The sequence below is a fragment of the Gambusia affinis genome, linkage group LG01, assembly GCF_019740435.1.
Source record: "Gambusia affinis linkage group LG01, SWU_Gaff_1.0, whole genome shotgun sequence".
Taxonomy (NCBI): domain Eukaryota; kingdom Metazoa; phylum Chordata; class Actinopteri; order Cyprinodontiformes; family Poeciliidae; genus Gambusia; species Gambusia affinis.
The window spans coordinates 15,520,188-15,540,119 of record NC_057868.1 but is presented as its reverse complement, the minus strand read 5'-3'; the positions used below and the strand labels follow the sequence as shown (position 1 = coordinate 15,540,119).

The 19,932-nt window shown below is 38.4% G+C and overlaps 1 protein-coding gene across 1 annotated transcript; it reads right to left on the bottom strand.

The window, feature by feature from the left end:
• Positions 1-300: 300 nt before the first annotated feature.
• On the bottom strand, positions 301-18,305 carry LOC122820754 (paired box protein Pax-7-like). Its single transcript, XM_044098373.1, has 12 exons — positions 18,233-18,305; positions 17,883-18,109; positions 17,504-17,625; positions 16,579-16,817; positions 16,289-16,418; positions 15,923-16,048; positions 11,601-11,800; positions 10,562-10,721; positions 8,782-8,948; positions 7,408-7,440; positions 6,688-6,955; positions 301-1,172 (listed from the first exon to the last, which is right to left on the bottom strand). Exons 2-12 carry the CDS (start codon positions 17,897-17,899, stop codon positions 1,057-1,059), a joined length of 1,578 nt encoding a protein of 525 aa, XP_043954308.1. The 5' UTR covers positions 17,900-18,109; positions 18,233-18,305; the 3' UTR covers positions 301-1,056.
• Positions 18,306-19,932: the final 1,627 nt, after the last annotated feature.

Genomic DNA, 19,932 nt, shown 5'->3' with positions numbered 1-19,932 from the left:
AATAAAACACAATCTAACCATGATGAGGTATCAATATGGATAGAGCAACAGACAGCCACACGGTTTCTCCATGCCGTGCTCCCATCAACAAGACAACTCAAAGTTTATGCAGCGTGTCCACAGGCTGCCGCTTCCTCTTTCAAAGTGCAGAGAGAATTCAGAGTTAAAGTTAGAAAGAAAAGTTCACACTTTCTCTTCAAACCAGAAACAAAGATACAAAGAGAGGATTACACTTAAAACAAAAGCTTTTTCAAACTAGGAGTGCAAGTGCATTTAAATAAATAAAAGGGGGGGAAAAGGAACGTTTTCTCTGGAATACATCTCTTTATTGTCAGAATTTAGATCCATTTGGACAAAACCTGTATTATTTGTTTTTGCTATCATTCAAATATTAAATAAATTAGAGATTCTTTTAAAGAGATTAATTTTAGTATACAGTACATTTAGAGATGGTTCTTGCTAATGACCGCACAAACTTAAGAAATAAAACATTTAAATAATAAAAAAAAATCTTTAATCACATAATGGAAATACTGGCACAGAATTTTAAATTTCTTCACATTTAACATATACGTGAAGCAAATGAATATTAATGTTACTCATTTTGATTCCACTGAGTTTGCTTAATGGTTAAGGTGTGCGACTTAAGAGAAAGATGAATAAACTCTGGAATAACTCCAGCTCACTGTCTCTTTCCTTCCTGCTGTTATTTCATGTGAATGTTGGTCACTATGTCCCAAAAGAATAGCATGTTTTCAAAACAATCACAGTTTGCAACATTTACATTTCCCTAAAAGACCAAACAAGACAAACATGGCCATTTAATACAAATGTAGAACAGTGGAGCTGCATTGGTGAACCACCACGGAGAGTCTAAACTCTCCAAATCAAGTACCAAACATTTACTGGAAGAGATATTTCAAGAGGTGTTGTGGCTCTTAGTCTGCAGGAAAAAACAACACTGGCATTGGTGGGAAACCTCCGTGTGACTTTTGTGTTGCAGCAGGAGTCGTAGGGGCTGCTGGTGGTTAGGTTTGCTGCCGTTTGTTTAAAGTACTAGTAGGCCTGGCCGGTACTGACATGCAGCATTCCCAGCACAGCTGAGTGATTGGTCAGCTTCATCTTGTGCTGACTGAAGAGGCTAATGTTCTTTGCCAAGTAATCCACAGCAGCTGGGAACAGACAGGTGACAAAATAGAAAATTAAAAGACAAATTATTTTCAAATTTTACTTTAAGTTTAATTGATCATAAATCAAACAGAGCTGCAAAACGCCAGTGTACTGGGAAAGTGCAGGTGAAAAAAGAAAACAATAACAGGACAGAGGTGGAATGAGTTGCAGCTCCTGAATTGTGTTTCTTTGACTGACATGTAGTGCAGAACGCTGCATGTTTATTTCTGGATTTGTCAAGACCAAACTCCTGAACTACCCTTGTGAAAAATAAATAGATCAAACCTTAGAATACTTGAAGCCAGACTAATCCCCAGTTTACTTCAAGTGTGTAAACAATTATTTGACTTAAAACATGTTATTTTGAAGCGACTATATTTGTACTTGATATATTTTAGTTGCAATGAAATTTTTGAAAATCACAGTTTGAAGTGAATCAAGTGCACTATTGTGCATTAAACTGGAACAATTAAAGTTTTCTTTGTACACTTTAATAATATGGCTGTTTATGTTTTATTTACATGCTTGATGAGTAAAAATTAAGTGTACTAGTTTGAGAAAGAATTACATTTAAATTGTATTTTGAATGTATTCCAAATTCACACCTTACACTTTTGAAATCCTAGTATTGAGGCGACTATGTGCTCTGTTATACTTTGGTTTCTTATAATTAGTAAGGAAGTGAAGTTTTTAGTAACTGATCCTTTATTACTTTGTGCATTACATGCTTCAGTACACACTACAGTACTGCAGTAAATATATTAAATACTGAAGGTTTTATTATTGTGTATTAATATATTAATACACTGAAGGTTGAACGGCCTACTCAACATGTTCTCCAGGTGAAAAAAATTACTTTTGTATTAAATATAGTCACATAGTCAAGAGTACATAGGCAATTTACTAACACAGAGTTGTACTAACTGTCAATATTAAAAGTTTACAGACAATATGCTAATAAGGAGTAGCATATTGTCTGTACAGGTATATATCTATAAATATCTAGATACTCTCCAGAGTATCTAGATATTTATAGATACTCTGATGAGTATCTATAAATATGTGCACTTTAGAGGAAATATGAAAAATATTTCACCAAATACAAATTAAAAATATTGTTTTAATTCAATGTCACAGGATTTCAGTATTAGTTCAGACAAACTGACATTTCTCCTTAAAACAGTGAGCATCAATGACAGAACATTCCCATTCACCACACCACTGCACTTTACAGAAAACTACAAAAAAGAACAATAGAGCAATTGGACAGAGAACGCACTTGTATGTGAAAAAGTGCAGAAAAAAAGTATAATTTACAATTTAATGACGTTGTGGACTCGCTATGTATGTTGCTTCAAAAGAACTGATGATGATTGGGGCCGGATGCCTGGGGTGAAAAAACATTTCAGATTGTCTCCTTTGTCTGCGTGTGTAAATGGGAGAAGTAGAAAAACAGTCAGTGATATAAAATCAGTTGATGCATTAACTTAAAGTATGTTTTATCAGTTTAGAGATTTAAGGGGGACAAACTCCCTTAAAAGCTTTCCATTCATGCATCAGCCAACACAAATATCCTTACAGGGTGGTGAGGAGGACTGGTGTCCATCTCCAGCAGTCAACTGGTGAGAGGCGGGTTCACCCTGAACAGGTCACCAGTCCATTGCAGGGTAAAAGCTAGCAATGAATGGAATGTATGAAAGAGAAATGATAGATTAACAAGGGAAATAAATACTGTCCAGTAATTTTTTTAATCAAATCATGTTTATTAAGTACTTAGTGGCGTTGGTAACACACCAGTTTTTGCTGTTAAAAATGTGGCCAGCTGTTCAGTTTAAGAAAAAAAAAAAAAAAAAGCTTTCCACCATGGAGACGATGTGGAGCTTCATCCTCAGAACTGGTTGGTGATCTGGTGGAACCAGAGCCTCTTCTGAGACAGGACAGTCTTTAGGTTTTCTAATTCCTGATCCCTGGCTTCCTCTTTCATCTTCATTTGCTTAGACTGCAAAAATATGAAGAAGATAAAAACACTGATGAACGAGTTATAAGAACAGCCTCACAATATCAAAGTCTCTTTGGCATTCTGAGCTTAATTACAGCCAGACTAAGTTTATGTAGAAAACTAAATTAAGTTGTGATACACAGAACCTCCATGCAGTTGTAACATTAAATAGATTTTTATGATAATAATCATAATGAAAGCTGTGAAATACCTGAAACAAACTTAATTTTGTTTCTATATATACTGCACTGTTTATAATTACAGATGACAATAGAGTTTATTTGAGAAATATTTATTTTAGATGTAAAAACTATACAGAACACTGTGGGCTGTAATGATTTTTATAAATTTAAATAAAATATTGTCATGGCTGTCACCATGTTCATTACACTGTAATAGATTCTGGGTAAATGACGTGTCTCATGTCTGATTATGCTAACTCCATCCAGCCAAAACAACAAAGAGTAACATTAAGCCTTTTAGTTTGAACCAGGGCAAGTTGACATTGATGGCAGTGTAGAAATCACAAGTGGTAATGAAGATGAGGAGGAACAAACGAAGGAAGAGGAAAGAGTTGACGGAAGAAGCTGGTGCTTGTGCTACTGCCAACTTCAGCTTCATAAATAAAATAATGATTGACACGTACCTCTGGTCATTCTGTGCGATCCGGTAAGTACTTCTGTAGCTCTGTGTCAGATCCGGTCTTTGGTCCGGTGACACCTTTTTAGGGTCTGGTCTTCGGCCTGGTGTCAGTTCTGTGGTTTCACATCCAGTACCGATGGCAGTGGCAATAGCTTCGTTATCGTTTAACAGCTTTCACTTCTGCCTGTCTCTGGTGTTTCTCCCAGTGTCGTTCTCTCGCCAGCCAGTGGTGAGCTAATGCTAATTGTTGACGCAACATTTGTTTTTTGCTTGCAAGAGTAGCAACCATCAGTTAGATCATCCTTCATTAATTTTGCTCGTAAAAATAACTCAAAGTCTTCTGGAGAGAAATGTTGAGAGCACAAATGTAGGTGTTTTGGAAGTTTTGTTTGACTCTTTCCCACTCCGCTCTTCTTTTTTCAACTTGGAAACAATGCAGACTCATAACTATTTTTTTTAAATTACAGCCAACAGTGATGCAGTATTTCACTGCCTAAATTTAGACCAGTCAAATGCAACAGGATAAGAAAAAAAAAAAAAACAACGTTTGGAAGTTAGTCTTCCTGTGTTTACTGAACTCTTCTGTTCCTTCCTTTGATCCAACTGTGTCATCAAGCCAGCAGGCATTGTGCAGGTACAAAGTCCCCAATTTCCCCATGAGTCAGAAATATAACAAAAAATATAACAAAAATGTTTTATTAATGTAATTATGTAATTATGTGTTTTTATTTATTACAAACATCACTTCTTTAGTTAATAGGAAAATTACAACATATTTAGCCCAACATGTTCAACTAATTGTGGATTCATTTAAGCAAACTTAACACTTTAACAACCTTCATTTCCTTTGGGTTGTTTTGGTAACCTACATTTTATTTCCATACAGTTGTTGTCTTGCTTTATTGTCCAAATATAATGCATATATATGTATATATAATGAGAAAAACATAAGATAAAACTATAAAATATCACAATGACAACATTTTGTAAATAGAATAAAGCATTTTGTATGCCAAAGATAAATGTTGTCATATTTAGTTTGGCTAACAATGCTTATTGCACTGGGAAAAATGACTTCTTATAGATGTTTTTATTGTCACAGAGACCATATAAGGCCTTCCTGAGCTCAGAGGTTCAAACTGACAAAAAAGGATGGATGCTATCTATTAAGATATTCTTTCCCAGCAGATTGAATCAAGTCATCTGCTGCATTTCCTTAGGTATAAACTTTTTAATCAACATTGAATATTTCATTGAACATACTGTTCAGTGAACAGTAACTAGGATCAGCTGAACTGTATGTGATTGAATTGAATATATATATATATATATATATATATATATAAATATATATATATATATATATATATATATATATATATATATATATAAACATAAACTGAATTGGACTGAAATTCCAATCAGCTCAACAGTTACATGTCAACAGGATACCTTTCAAAACAGTATTCAAACAGTAAATTTTTATGAACTGGTTTTGATCTCAATTCCAAGCTAGCATTTCTGCAATCATTTTTAGCACTTTACTCTGACATGTGACCTTTGCTATAAAGAGGTACCAGTAGATGTCAGAGTCCACAGGAGTAAAATAACTGACATGTACAAAAGTGTGCTTATGTGTAAACACATTATATCTCAGAGGCAGGGACTATCTGTTTGCCTCCTCAGAGGATTTAAGGTATAAACCTGGCTGGCAGGAAAAACATTCTCTTAAAGGGTCCCTGTCACTAAGCCCTTCCACAAATCGCCTCCCCCCTTACCACCCATCCCTACCTCCGTTGTCCCAATCCCTCTTCCCTCACACACAAATATTGCCCCCCACCAGCTCTTTAGGTAAATGACATCTTGGCAGATAGTCCTGCCCATGCATGTTTTTTTTTAAAACTTCTTAGCAAAGGTGTGATAGTTTTCTTTCTGATCTGGACTGTCAGACGCTGCCTATCTCCTCCCAGACGCCCAAACATGCACAGATCCTATAATATCACCGCCGTCACTCGTCCTGTCTGAGGAGGCATCACCAGCTGAACCTGGGAGGAGCAACGTCAGTAACTGAGTAAATATTTGTTGAGAATTAATACCAGCTATCAGAAAAAAAGAGCTTTCTGAGTGAGCTTAACTGCTTACTGCTTCCTTCAAACATTCCTGTCTTGTTTCAGTACAGTTTAAAACAGTGTTACGTTGTATAGCATGCAAAAGTAGTGTGCTAATATAGTAATTGTTTTAAAGATACTTTATACCAAACCATGGAAATAATACTGGAAAAATTGTGGACTTCTCCACAAGCCGGGGGCTGTTACTGATCCAGAAGTTTAAATATCTTAGCATCATGTTTACAGGTGATGTCAGAAAGACTCCCGTTTGCCCACCTGCAGCTGGTTTTCTTGTTGGTACAGTATATTATGAGACAGTTAATCTGTGAATAGTTTGAGCTCCGTCACCTCCTCCCTGAGCTACTATTGGAAGGTTTTACCACTGTCAATCAATCTAGTGTACACTGATCAATAGGCTGATAGTAGAGGAACAACTTTCCAGGAAAACTGTTTATCTGCCCCCACCAGCGACCATGCTAACTAGCCTGAGCATTCACGGCTGACTCCATTGAGGCGAACCAGATGTAGCATAGCAGAGAGAAAGAGGGAGGATCTGAGCAACGCATACACAAAGTGTTTGGCAGCAGCATATTTCAACAGATGACAGCAGGACCATAGAACAAGGCAGAGAACTCAAATCTTTCCATGGATCACCGTTGTCATATTCTATTGTATAGCCACAGCTTAAACACGTAAAAAACACTTTTTAATAAAAGTTGCATAGTGCAGCTTTAAAAGCTTTAACACATGTAATAAAATAACACTCACTCTGACCATACTGACTGTACTGGTAGCTGGCAGCTGTCACAACTGGGTCCATGCTGTAGCTGGTGGTGCCGTATGTGGTTGGGGAGTAAGATTCAGATGAATGAAAGCTCTCCGCCATCTTCACAGAGACCTCAGCTGACTGTTGACTGCCGTTGGCGGCCATAATATTGGATAAAGAAGAGTCCAAAGACCTTGGGCGAGGTGACAGGGGGAAGTCATGGTGTGGCTTCGAGGAAACACGGCATGAATTACTCATGATGCTCATAACCTGCAAACAGAGAGAAGAGGTGCTTCAAGATTGTCATCAAACTTTTTATATCAAGGTGTAGGAATTATCAAGTGTATTATTACCAAACAATATTACCACTCAGCGAAATACGCAAGGTGAGTGGTGCCTTCAGGTTCATTTTATTTTTGGAATTGGTAAAACAACAAAAGAAAAGTCTTCTTTCCAAGGAAACCCAGCTGATATAGTGTAGGATATGGCCTGGGAGCTCTTACCAAACACAAACACACAGAACAAGATAAGATACAGCCCTATTCCTATTAACCTACTGACCTAAATATCACTGTTTGTGATACTTTAAAAAAACTATTAAAAAATGTCCTTACTATGTTTTTCACCAACAGAGGCCGCCATTTTTTTCAACTGCACAATGCATGCCAGGCCGCAGGCTGAGTGGAGACAGGCTCAGTGTTAGTGATGTCACAAGGTCTTACTTGTTGTGAAAGTCCACTGTTGACGGGATTGCTCTGAGCTGCAGAGCTCAAAAACGAATCCGAATAACTGGAGAACCCATTGCAGTTGGAGGAAAGAGCATAGGCAGGACCGCTGTCTGCATTGGACAAACCGATTTGGTGCACAGTGGATGGAGGAAGTGGTTGTGGACGATGAATCGTGTCGTCATTCTCTGAAAATGATCATACAACAATGTGTGTATGAGCAACAGACGTTATTCGTAAGGCAAAAACATCTATGTAGCTATTCCTCATTCTTAAATAAGGAAAGATTTAAGCGTTCTATCTGGCTTTCTACTTCCACATTGTTAATAAAGAAACACTAGATATATTGCTGGGTTATCCTTTGAAAGAGTTACTCTTTAAATATGGAGTGTGAAGCTGGTAGCAGTGAGTTGTACTGTGCTTTGCTTATACTCCAAATCCAACACTCACTCTCTCCTGGACATGGCTATTGGCTGTCTGAGCTTCTCTGTGCTCTCTTTCATCTTATACACTTATACACTTTAAACTGAGAGCTTTTAGCTGGTCCCTCTCCTAGAAAAAGGAACAAAAGGAGCTAATCATACTTGCCAACTCTCCTGTTTTGACAGAGAAACTACCCTATTTTACCCCTCTGTCCCACCATGCTCCCGTATTAGTATTTTCCCATAGATTTCCCATATTGTAGTAATTACATGACACATCACTCACCCACTCCCCATTCCTTTTACGGTAGTCTTCTTCACCCACCCACCTCTTCCCCTCTGATGCTGGTCTTCCACCAATGGAGTCTCTAGCCCTCCCACAGCAGCAGCAGACGGATAAATATTTCCCGTATCCTCAAGTCCAAAGCTTGATAGGTATGGAGCTAATGCTAATATTATGTCTACATTTTTAAGCATAGAAAGTCCTCCAGTATTGGTGGTTCTTAGTTTTCTTTGTGAATGCTCTATCTTCTTAAACCCCGTGTCATTCTCATGCCAGGTTCAGCTGGAAGTTTCTTCTTGTCAAAATGGAGTTCTCTGCTGTCGCTACATACATGCTCAGTATGAGGAGTTACAGCAAAGACAACGACTCGATGTAATTGACTGTCCACAGTCTCTACACTATTGCTACATGCTCTTCCAGGAGGACTGAATGCTGCTGGTCAGTGACTCAGTGCAATCTCCTGGGCTTCCTTAGACAGAAAACTCTTTAGCCAGTTAGAATAAGGCAATGATTCTGACTGCATTGTTTTTAAAACTTGCATCAAGTTGGAACTGACTTTGCAGAAGCACAATATATTCAAGCACAGTATATTCAGAGAAAATCAACTGGAGAGGAGCCTTGCAACTGGAAACTCGGTCTTACTTGTTGTGAAAGTCCACTGTTGACGGGATTGCTCTGAGCTGCAGAGCTCAAAAACGAATCAGAATAACTGGAGAACCCATTGCAGTTGGAGGAAAGAGCATAGGCAGGACCGCTGTCTGCATTGGACAAACCGATTTGGTGCACAGTGGATGGAGGAAGTGGTTGTGGACGATGAATCGTGTCGTCATTCTCTGAAAATGATCATACAACAATGTGTGTATGAGCAACAGACGTTATTAAGAGCAAAAACATCTATGTAGCTATTTCTCATTCTTAAATAAGGAAAGATTTAAGCGTTCTATCTGGCTTTCTACTTCCACATTGTTAATAAAGAAACACTAGATATATTGCTGGGTTATCCTTTGAAAGAGTTACTCTTTAAATATGGAGTGTGAAGCTGGTAGCAGTGAGTTGTACTGTGCTTTGCTTATACTCCAAATCCAACACTCACTCCTGGACATGGCTATTGGCTGTCTGAGCTTCTCTGTGCTCTCTTTCATCTTATACAATTATACACTTTAAACTGAGAGCTTTTAGCTGGTCCCTCTCCTAGAAAAAGGAACAAAAGGAGCTAATCATACTTGCCAACTCTCCTGTTTTGACAGAGAAACTACCCTATTTTACCCCTCTGTCCCACCTTGCTCCCGTATTAGTATTTTCCCATAGATTTCCCATATTGTAGTAATTACATGACACATCACTCACCCACTCCCTATTCCTTTTACGGTAGTCTTCTTCACCCACCCACCTCTTCCCCTCTGATGCTGGTCTTCCACCAATGGAGTCTCTAGCCCTCCCACAGCAGCAGCAGACGGATAAATATTTCCCGTATCCTCAAGTCCAAAGCTTGATAGGTATGGAGCTAATGCTAATATTATGTCTACATTTTTAAGCATAGAAAGTCCTCCAGTATTGGTGGTTCTTAGTTTTCTTTGTGAATGCTCTATCTTCTTAAACCCCGTGTCATTCTCATGCCAGGTTCAGCTGGAAGTTTCTTCTTGTCAAAATGGAGTTCTCTGCTGTCGCTACATACATGCTCAGTATGAGGAGTTACAGCAAAGACAACGACTCGATGTAATTGACTGTCCACAGTCTCTACACTATTGCTAAATGCTCTTCCAGGAGGACTGAATGCTGCTGGTCAGTGACTCAGTGCAATCTCCTGGGCTTCCTTAGACAGAAAACTCTTTAGCCAGTTAGAATAAGGCAATGATTCTGACTGCATTGTTTTTAAAACTTGCATCAAGTTGGAACTGACTTTGCAGAAGCACAATATATTCAAGCACAGTATATTCAGAGAAAAATCAACTGGAGAGGAGCCTTGCAACTGGAAACTCTGCTCAATGAGGGAAACTACACATCTTTGTTGTACAACAACTTCATGAAAAATCTGTTCTACTCATCATAGATGCTCAGTTAAAATTGAATTTACTTTGTTTATTTTGGCTGAACCTGTTAATAATCCATCCATATGGTCCCAAACGTTTCATTTTGAGTGTTAGCTTAAGACAACCTAATGTCTTTTAATATTTAATGTTGGTTTAATAACACAACAGCACAGATTTTGTCCAGCACCAGGACTTCCAAGACAAACCATATGGCTGGGAACCAAGTTCATCCTTTCAATTTGTTGACCCCTTTAAATTATTCAGAATACCGACAGATCGAAATCAGAGCAAAACGATAAAAACCCTAAATGTTCCTTTCACAAATCCCAAGGTAAACAGAGAAAAAAGAATATCAGTGTAGAAAAGAACCGGCCTCTATAGAAAGAACGAATGACGACATTTGATGTGTGCTTTACCGTGGGACAGAGAGGAGTAGCCTGATTCTGAAAGCTGATATGTGGAAAATGTTGACACCCCTGTTGAAGAAAATCCATTGGGCAAGAGGTTGTTGAATGCTGCTAGTTGACTGGCTCCTGCTTGCTTGCGCCACCTGGCTCTGCGATTGCTAAACCACACCTTAAACACAAGAACATTTGACAGACGGAGTGTGTGTTGAATATCTAGTGAACAATGCCTTGTGTCATGACCGTTCCAATCCCACACCAGCTTGAGTTTTCCCGCTTAAGTTACTTTGCTATTATTTACATTTTGAAAGGCTGTTCATGCACACGTTTTACATTGGTTTGTTATATCACTTTTAATCTAAAACTGAGACTTAACGTGTATATTAATCTAAAACCACTTACGCTCTAAACTTTATTCATATCAACCATATGAAACACAGCAGACCAATGTTCTTGTTTACCTCAGCTTGTCCTAAGACTCTGCAGCGAGACTCAAAGTGGAGCAAACAGGAAAAACTCGTGTCAATGCGGTTTTACTGTCTGTTCACGGGCTACCTTGTAATTTTAGAGTTCATTTTAAAATCCTGACTTTACCTTTCAGGGCCCTGGTTGATAAAGAAACTTTCTATATTACTGAATGGCTAAAGCCACATACTCAGGTACTCAAATCAAAGTCAAGGACTCAAGGACTATTACTATAAAACTTGGGGGAATCACTCATTCCACACTTCTGCATGCTGACCATGGAACAAGCTTCATTTGTTTTTATGTGGCTCTGCCTGTCTTGACTCATCTAAAAAGCAGCCAAAGACATTCTTACAATATAATTGTATTTGTATTAATCGTGTGCACGATTGAATGTTTTTATGCTGTTGTAATGTGGTTTTGTTTATAAGTTTTACATTTGAAAATGTAACTGTGTTTCTGATTTTGAGCTAATAAAGGCTATCCTAACTTGTTTGCTAAAGCAGCTCTTTAATCGAGCAATGTTCTGGAAGCTGCAGCCGGTCCCGCACAGCCGGCCCCATCTGAAGATGTGTCTGTGTTTTACCTGAACCCTGGCCTCAGTCAGCCTGGTCCGCTGGGCCAGTTCCTCTCTGGTATAAATGTCAGGATAGTGTGTTCTTTCAAAAGCCTTTTCTAACTCCTCGAGCTGCTCTGCTGTGAAGGTGGTCCGACTTCGGCGCTTCTTCCTTTTCAGAGGGAGATCAGGCTCCGATTCTACATCTGACACTTCTTCCATTTGGCTTCCTGAAAACAGCGAAAAGACAATTGGACTTACTTAATTTTCCTGTTTAAATTGGTGAGATTTGGATTTAGGTTTACAGCGTATCTCCCTTATTTTGTTTAAAATTTGAACTTCAACTTAATTCCTAAAACCTTAAATAATGCTTTAACCTGAACTATGATTTGTTCCAGGACAGCTGACCAAAACTCAGGAGTGTTACTTTATGAATCCAGAGAAGATTTTGTCCAGAAAAGATCCAAAGCTGTTTAAGTTAACATTATCCTATCTCCAGCGGTCAGTGGGTGAGACACCCTGGACAGGTCGCCTGTAACATTACTTTTATTTAAAAATAACAATTTTAAATAAACATTTATTTAAAATAGAAACTTGAAATAAATACATTCAAGAGATATATAACTAAAATTATGTCAGAGATCTCTTTCTCAAGGCACAGTGGAGATGGTTCAACATCCTGCCATACAAATGTGCCTAAATTAGATCAAAAATTCTCATTTTTATCAATAGTCCCTCTAACAGTCAATACCAGCCTCACTTCTAGAAATATACACAGTCTGCAGTAACTTTTACTTGCATTTAAGCTAAGACTTCTTTTATTAATTAACTGTCTCATGTTTCCAAACTAAATGCAACACTTCTGAAAAGTTGACGTCAAATGGTTTTTGGGATCTCTTGCTGTTACCGGTCCATAAACCTGCGTGCTCCAAAAACCTGGCAGTCGATTCTTTGTTCCTCGTATCTGAATAGAAGTAACAAAACTCAACAGCTTTCTCAATGCCCTGTATAGATATTTAAAGGGAGGAGATTACAAATGCTGACCAGCCGACACATCTGAGAAGAGAAGCTTTTCTCTCCCCGTTTTGCTGTTGTCTAGTTGAATCACGTCAGGTTGCGGGAGTCTGTGCACAACCATTCATGCTTCTGTCTTGAAGGAACAATAGGGCCACTTCAAAGACTGTCAGCCTTCTTTCATGACGTGTGCAGCATATACTGTTTCAGTAAACAATTCGGAGTGGTTCATCAGCTCTTTCAGGGCAGGCACAAAAGAATGACCAGCTTCATTTTTCTTTTTTTTTTTCCCTTGCAGCAGCTGCTTGTGTGTTTGCAGAACCATATATGAAAAAACATATTCCAACTCCCATGTTCACATGCTTGCTTTCTATACCTACCTGACATCAGATTGGTTGAAAATGCAGAGCGGTTTGTTTTAATAATCAACTTTGGTAATAAGCTCCACAATCGTTATATTGAGATACGGCATTATCCTTAAGCAAAAGGCCTTCCAAGCATCATTTGATGGTTACCAGGAGTGACACTGGTAAGCATGCTGCAGCTGTAGACTGAAGATGGGCTGCGATGTGGTGGGGAGGGAGGGAGCAAAGTGGTGCCGAGCCGTACCGCTGCAACCAATGGAGAAATTCAACTGCCCAACAACTGTTCGACCAGCAGCGAGAAGGTTTTAGGCAAAATAACGCAGAACTTAAAGAATTCCCCAAAAATGTCAAGATTTGTAGAAAAACGAAAAGATAGAATCCTAAATAACCTATTTAGACAGTTTATCAACAAAAACAACAAAAAAAAAGTCGACTTGAGGGTGAATTTTGCTTTAAATAAATTATAACATTAAAGAACTGAAAATAAAAGTCAATACTTGTGTTTTTTTTTTCACCCAGTTTTTATAAAATCCGTTAGAAACATTCATTTGAAGTCAATCACGCTAAAACTGAATTTCTAAAATACAAAAGGTGGTGGATTCATCTATGTGACTTGAATGCATCTGTATATATCTATAGATATATACAGATGCATTCAAGTTACATAGACAAATACACCACCTTTTGTCTCAACATTTTGTCTCAACCTAATTGCAAAATTAACAATTTTTTAACAATTATATATATATATATATATATATATATATATATATATATATATATATATATATATATATATATATATATATATATATATAATCTAGAAAAAATTGTCACTAAGGGTAGAGTTGGTGTGAATGTTTTTCACTAAACAAACAAGAGAGTCCAAGTGTGTGGTTGAAACCCTCTCTGTCTCTCCAGCTGCTTCCTGTTTTTCTGTTTAATTTTTCCATTATTTCTAAAACTCTGAAACAATTATGACCCTAAAGTTTTGCTACTAAAGATGTTATTGTCGACTTTGAAGGGAAAGGAGAAGCCAGGAATAAACTTTTTTCTTTTTAATTCAATGTCAGAATTAAAAAGAAAAAAGCCTGTTTTGCTGAACAGGCTTATCCATGTGGGGCTTGCTAATTTAGGCAATTATCTAGGTGATTTTTTTTTGATTGTTTGTTTTGCTTTATATTGGCCAGCAGCAAAAAATTGACTTGCAAATAAACGCTTTGACATGAGACAGTAAAACAGTTCAAATTATTAGTGCTGAAAAAATTCCTCAGTGCTTCACACTGATTTATTCCCACCACATTTTTAGTATGTTCATTAAGACCAGGATTTTTGGTGCAAGCCAGGGGGGCAGGAGGGGGAAATGAATCCCACTTTAATAAACTGATTCACAGCCCCAGACCAATGCTGGGATGATTGTGTTATCACCCTCCAAACATTTGGGCCCTTATTTCAACCTGCTCAAATATGAAGGTGGTGTGGAGTAAAAGTGTGCGCCTGGGGAAAATTATTTTTGACAGCTACAACTTGCCACTGAACGTGGATGCATGTTTCTTTAAGTACCACGCACCCAATCCTTGCTGTACACATATTTCTACATTCACCCAAGCTGGACTTGAGAACCAAAGCAAGTGTTGTCACTCACGTATGCAAAGACTACTCCAACTGCATCTCAACTTCAACAGACAGTTTCCGTCTTTATGCATTATGTGCCAAAAATATTTATCAACATCAAAGAAAAGGCTGATTTCTAGAGGGCTTCAACATGTTACCAAGGAATTTAAGGTAAATACATAATTTAGTATTTACATATAAAACACACACACACACACACACACACACACACACACACACACACACACACATATATATATATATATATTTAATTTTATTTAAGTACACATTTTTAAGCGTTTTTCTTCAGACTGACATAAAACATTAATTGACATGAAGATAATGTAAAGGATTCAGTGGAGCATCTCCAGTCATTTGGAACTTTTTTCTCTCTCTCTTTGTTATTTTGATATCAAAGTGATGCCGTGTATAACAAATTTACATCTTGTATGTAGCATATTTTTATTTTGGTGCTTAAAAACAATATTTGATTGGTTTGTTTGCAACAAGGGAATACAGCCAGAACTGACTCTCAGGGCAGGCTCTCAACATTTCCTACAGAAACATCACGTCAGATTTACACATTGAAATCTGAATTCAAAACATGCCGTGCGCCCCAGACGGATGACAGTGAAAAGAAATAAAGGGCTCAATTTAATCTGCTTTAAAGCCTTTGAACTTGGAACATGTGGATGGGGAAAAAGAGAGAGAGAGAGAGAGAGAGAGAGCTGATAGGGGATAAATGTATTGGAGCTATTACACCTTCTCCTGTACAATTGCCTATTCATCACACTCTAGTTTCATTACCAGTTGTAATAGGCTCAGTCGTCAAATTATTAAAACTTAAGACCTAGATGACAGGAAGACAGGAAGCAAGCAGGAAAATACTCTGTGCAAAGGAGGAGAGAGGCTCGAAAGTAATAAAGAATATTTTTCATGCAATAAGAGGAAAGTGTGTTTTAATATCAATCTATTAACATTTTTAATTTAGTAAATCGTAAACCTATCATTCCAACTGTAGGTCTACTAGGTTTGATCATCATGCCCTTCTTCTTTCTCAGACATTAGGAAAAGCTCCTGCTCTGCTCCTAACAGGCTGCTGAGGGCCCCCGCCATGTGTCAGTGATCTAACTCAATCTGACTGCAGCCAGCAGTCGCCCATCTGCTTTGCTGTCGGCAGAACATTTAACCAGCACCAGGGGACCCAGATCCACTTTAGCGATTCCACAACATAAATAATTAAGCGCCTGCTGGGAAAACACAAAACCCCAGAGCGACAAAACTACCAGAGCCCCAATGTGTCGACAGTTTATCGCTTTAGAACCGAGCAGCCGACGGTCTGAAAGCAGTCGCTCCTACCTTTGCCGCCCAGGATGCCGTCTATGCTGTGTTTGTTCCTTTTTTCTGCCTCTTCGTCCTTTTTGTCACATTCGTCCTCATCCTTTCTCCCGAATCGATTTCGAAGCACGCGGCTGATCGAACTCACTGTAATTGGTCCAGGCGTGGTAAGAAAAAAATAGACCTACGGTCATATTATCAACAACAACAACAACAACAACAACAACAACAACAACAACAACAACAACAACAACAACAACAACAACAATAATAAACAATACAATTACAATAGGCCTTCGCAGCGCTTTGCTGCTCGGCCATAATAATAATAATAATAATAATAATAATAATAATAATAATAATAATAATAATAATAATAATAATAACCTGAAGGGACTGTGCCTCTGTCACACACTCCGTCTTTCAGCAGCTTGTCCCGTATTTCCCAGCTGAACATCCCGGGGTTGTCGTGCTTGTACTCCTCTATTCGCGTCTCCACGTCCGACGTAGATAACTGCTGCAGGACCTCGCTCACATTGAGGTACACACTTTTGCATGGTGTCCACAAACATGCGCGCCCTCACGCACACACACGCGCGCGCGCGCACACACACACACACACACACACACACACACACACACACACACACACACACGTATTTATCGAGTTGTCTCACCCTGGACTTGCTGCCACCGATGGCTCCTGGTCGGATTGAACCCGTTTCCTGAAACCGGCAGAGGATCTTAGAGACGCAGCCGTGAGAGACGCGCAGCTGCCGGGAGATGACACAGGGACGGACCCCTTGGTGGGCCATCTCCACTATCTTGTGCCGGATGTGGTTTGGTAGAGGCCGGCCGTTGATGAAAACACCTCCCAGCTGGTTGACCCGTCCCTGCCCGAGAGCAGTGGATACCGCTGGCACACAAGAAAGGTTTTTTTTTTTTTAATAAAAAAATAAAAAAGAATATGTTAATTATGCTACTGTGTTATAATCGTGTAGATCTTTTTATTCTTCTTTAATGCTTGTTGAAATTGAATTAAAAGATGCAGAAGATCTCTTTTCGTCTTCACTGGGCCACTCATTTCAGATATTGAAGTTGCCGACCTTTCGGTGTTTCGTACATGTTCACACGTTCCTAGACTTCATGAGCGAATTAAATTTGATAAAAGTGGCCGCTGAATATTCAGCTATCAGAAATAGTTCGACAAAAAACAAACAAACAAATAAACAACAACAAATAAACAAACAAAACAACAACACAGAATTGGACCGTCGAAATATATTCTCAGCTAGGGAATAAATACAGATTTTACGACCAGTTCCAAAAATATCTCACCCCTAAAACTTCTTAATAATAATAATAATAATAATAATAATAATAATAATAATAATAATAATAATAATAATAATAATAATAATAATAGTTTATGTTTATAAGAGCAATAAAACCGACTCAGTCTGAGCAGGCGGGGTTTCAAATAGTCCAAGCATATAAACCTTTCTTTTCTTTTTTAAAATTGTATTTCATTTATTTATTTCTAAATAAAATAGCTGAACTCCTGCCTGCCTCTCTCCGGGCCCTACATCCTATGACGCTCACCTTCCAGCGGGAGTCCAGTGCGCTGGTAGTCCTGTCTGGGTCCCGGGCGCATCATCTGCGGGACCATTCCTGGTAACGAAGACATTTCATGCAAAACAAGAACGGACTTGACAAGAAGGAGTCTGGGAGAGGAGAAAGGAGGGGCGGGGGAGGGCGACACAATTAATTAAAGAGCAAAGGTGTCTCAAGTTCAAGTCTTGAGTTGTTGATCTGGTGTAAAACGGGAAAAAATATTGAATCAATCTAATCTGTTGATAAGGAGATGAAATCGGAAGAGCACGAAATCCTCCTCAGCACAGATTTCCCTCCTTGTGCTGCATTTAGAGCACAAGGAGCGTCGTTATTGCGCAGAACTGATCAAACTCCGAAACCCGCTCACTCATCAGCAAGCCGCATCGGCGATCCTTTACGTCACATGGGGCCCAGACGGCCTCAGGGAGACGGGCACAGGTCTAAAGTCCCCGAAGGTTCTTGGAGCTTCCTCTTATCTCTCTGGTGAATGTTCCAACAGGTTTCTGCAGCTAAATGTAAACGAGTTTCTGCAACCAATGGGAAAACAGGAACCACGAGGAGCCCAAGTCAACACATTCTCCTCATCCGCACATCCTGTCAGGGAAGATTCACAGGAAGATTTATGGTTAAAAAATAAATAAAATAAAACATCCACAAGTGTAAAAGAAGATTTCTTATTGTACAACACGATGTGCAACACAATTTATAAATGCGCACCTCCACATTCACATTTGTGTAAGCAGTTTCTCGAATGTACACATTTCAAACGGAACAAGTATAATTACACACTAAGCATGCAAATCACCAAATATGCGCGTGCACGAGTCCCCCATGCTGCTGAGAGACTTTTCCTACAGCACGGGAGATGAGGCGTTCAATGCTGGTAGAAAGCTTTGAAGAATTGTAATTGTAGTGCTGCATCGAAGATAGAAGAAAAGCTTAGATATTTGAGCCTTCCAAGACTTACGGTATTTTTGACATGCTCTTATATTAAAGTTACTGAGTTCTAAAAAAAAAAAAAAAAAAATTGACGTTGTAGGTTGCACTGCTGAAATACGGAAAAATAACAACTCCCTGAAAACTAAGGAGAGCAGCAGCGCCATCTTGTGGCAGAGGTTTAACTTCCAGAAATCACAGGTTGGTCCGTCTTCTGAGGTTTGATCTTAATGTGCGATAATAAAGAAGAGAAAAGAAAAAAAAAGAAGTTAACTGTTGGTTAACAGTCTAGTTTATTAGTACAAAAATATATTTTTGAACAACACGTTTTTAAAACAACTGGGAATTCGTATGAAACCCTTTTCTGGTTTGCTGTTAAGAGTTTTTGAAAGTTAGGAGTTAGGAGATCAAAAACTCCATATACCGAGACTGAAACATTAAATCTCCTCATTCTGAGTAGTGGAGAAAACAAGACAGATTATGTAATTTTATACTAAGAAAATGTGATTATATATATATATATATATATATATGTATATAAAAATATTTTTCAAACGATAAAAATGTTTGGACAAACAACCGATGTAGTAATAATGGTTGGATGCGTAAATAACCCGAAATACACTGTAAAAAAAACAAAACCAAAACTAAAACAACCTGTAGAATTATCTTCCAAAACTGAGGTACTGAGTTTGATGGGGATTTAATCAAATATTTTTAGTAACTAATGTCAACAGCTCTGAAACACCAAAAAAAATAAATAAATAAATAAAAAATAAAGATAGTTAAAGTCTACTTAACGTTTCTGGGAATAAATAATTTCCTGAGCGCTGGAGACCCAACACCTCTACAGTCCCACTCGGGTTAAGCGTGTAAAATAATGGATGGATGGATACAATTTTCTTAGAAATTTTAGTGATTGTAATGCTTATTTTGTCATTGCTGATCCACTTAACACATAATAATTAATAATGATAATTAACAATGACTGACCTCTGGAAAAGTTTCACAGAATGCATCGGAGCAGACCCCGCTCGCTGCTGCTTCACAGCATAAAATCAACTCTGGCCTCGTCCTGTCGGCTGAGCCTTTGACTGACATTTCAATGGACTGAGCGCACCACTAGAAATGTGTCTCTGCGAAGCATTGTTAATAAAAGAGCTGCGCCATGCAGTGATGATCTCTCATGGCTGTGTGTCGTCTTGTGTTTATTTTGTTGGAGCACCCTTTTTTAAAGCTTGCTGTGTTTTGTAGGAACTTTCTTGTGATGAAGAAAGTGAAGAATGAAGAAAGTGAGGAATGAAGAAAGTGAGGAGCAGTGACGGGGATGAGGAGACGCGCCTGATCACGAAGCTGAATTTGGTTTCCGATTCGAGAAATGGCTAAAGAGCGATTCCACCTAATATTTTACTACCTTCCGCATCTTTAATCTACTCTAGTTAAAAAACTACAACACCTAGACACTTCAAACTTGGACTGGA

Bases quoted from the DNA above. Each gene is read 5' to 3' on its own strand.
- LOC122820754 (XM_044098373.1), bottom strand. The intron at 16,419-16,578 runs GTGAGACAACTC...GAGGTCCTGCAG, and splicing joins TCGGTGGCAGCAAGTCCAGG to CAGTTATCTACGTCGGACGT. The intron at 6,956-7,407 runs GTAAGACCTTGT...CTCTGTTTGCAG, and splicing joins ACAGTGGACTTTCACAACAA to GTTATGAGCATCATGAGTAA.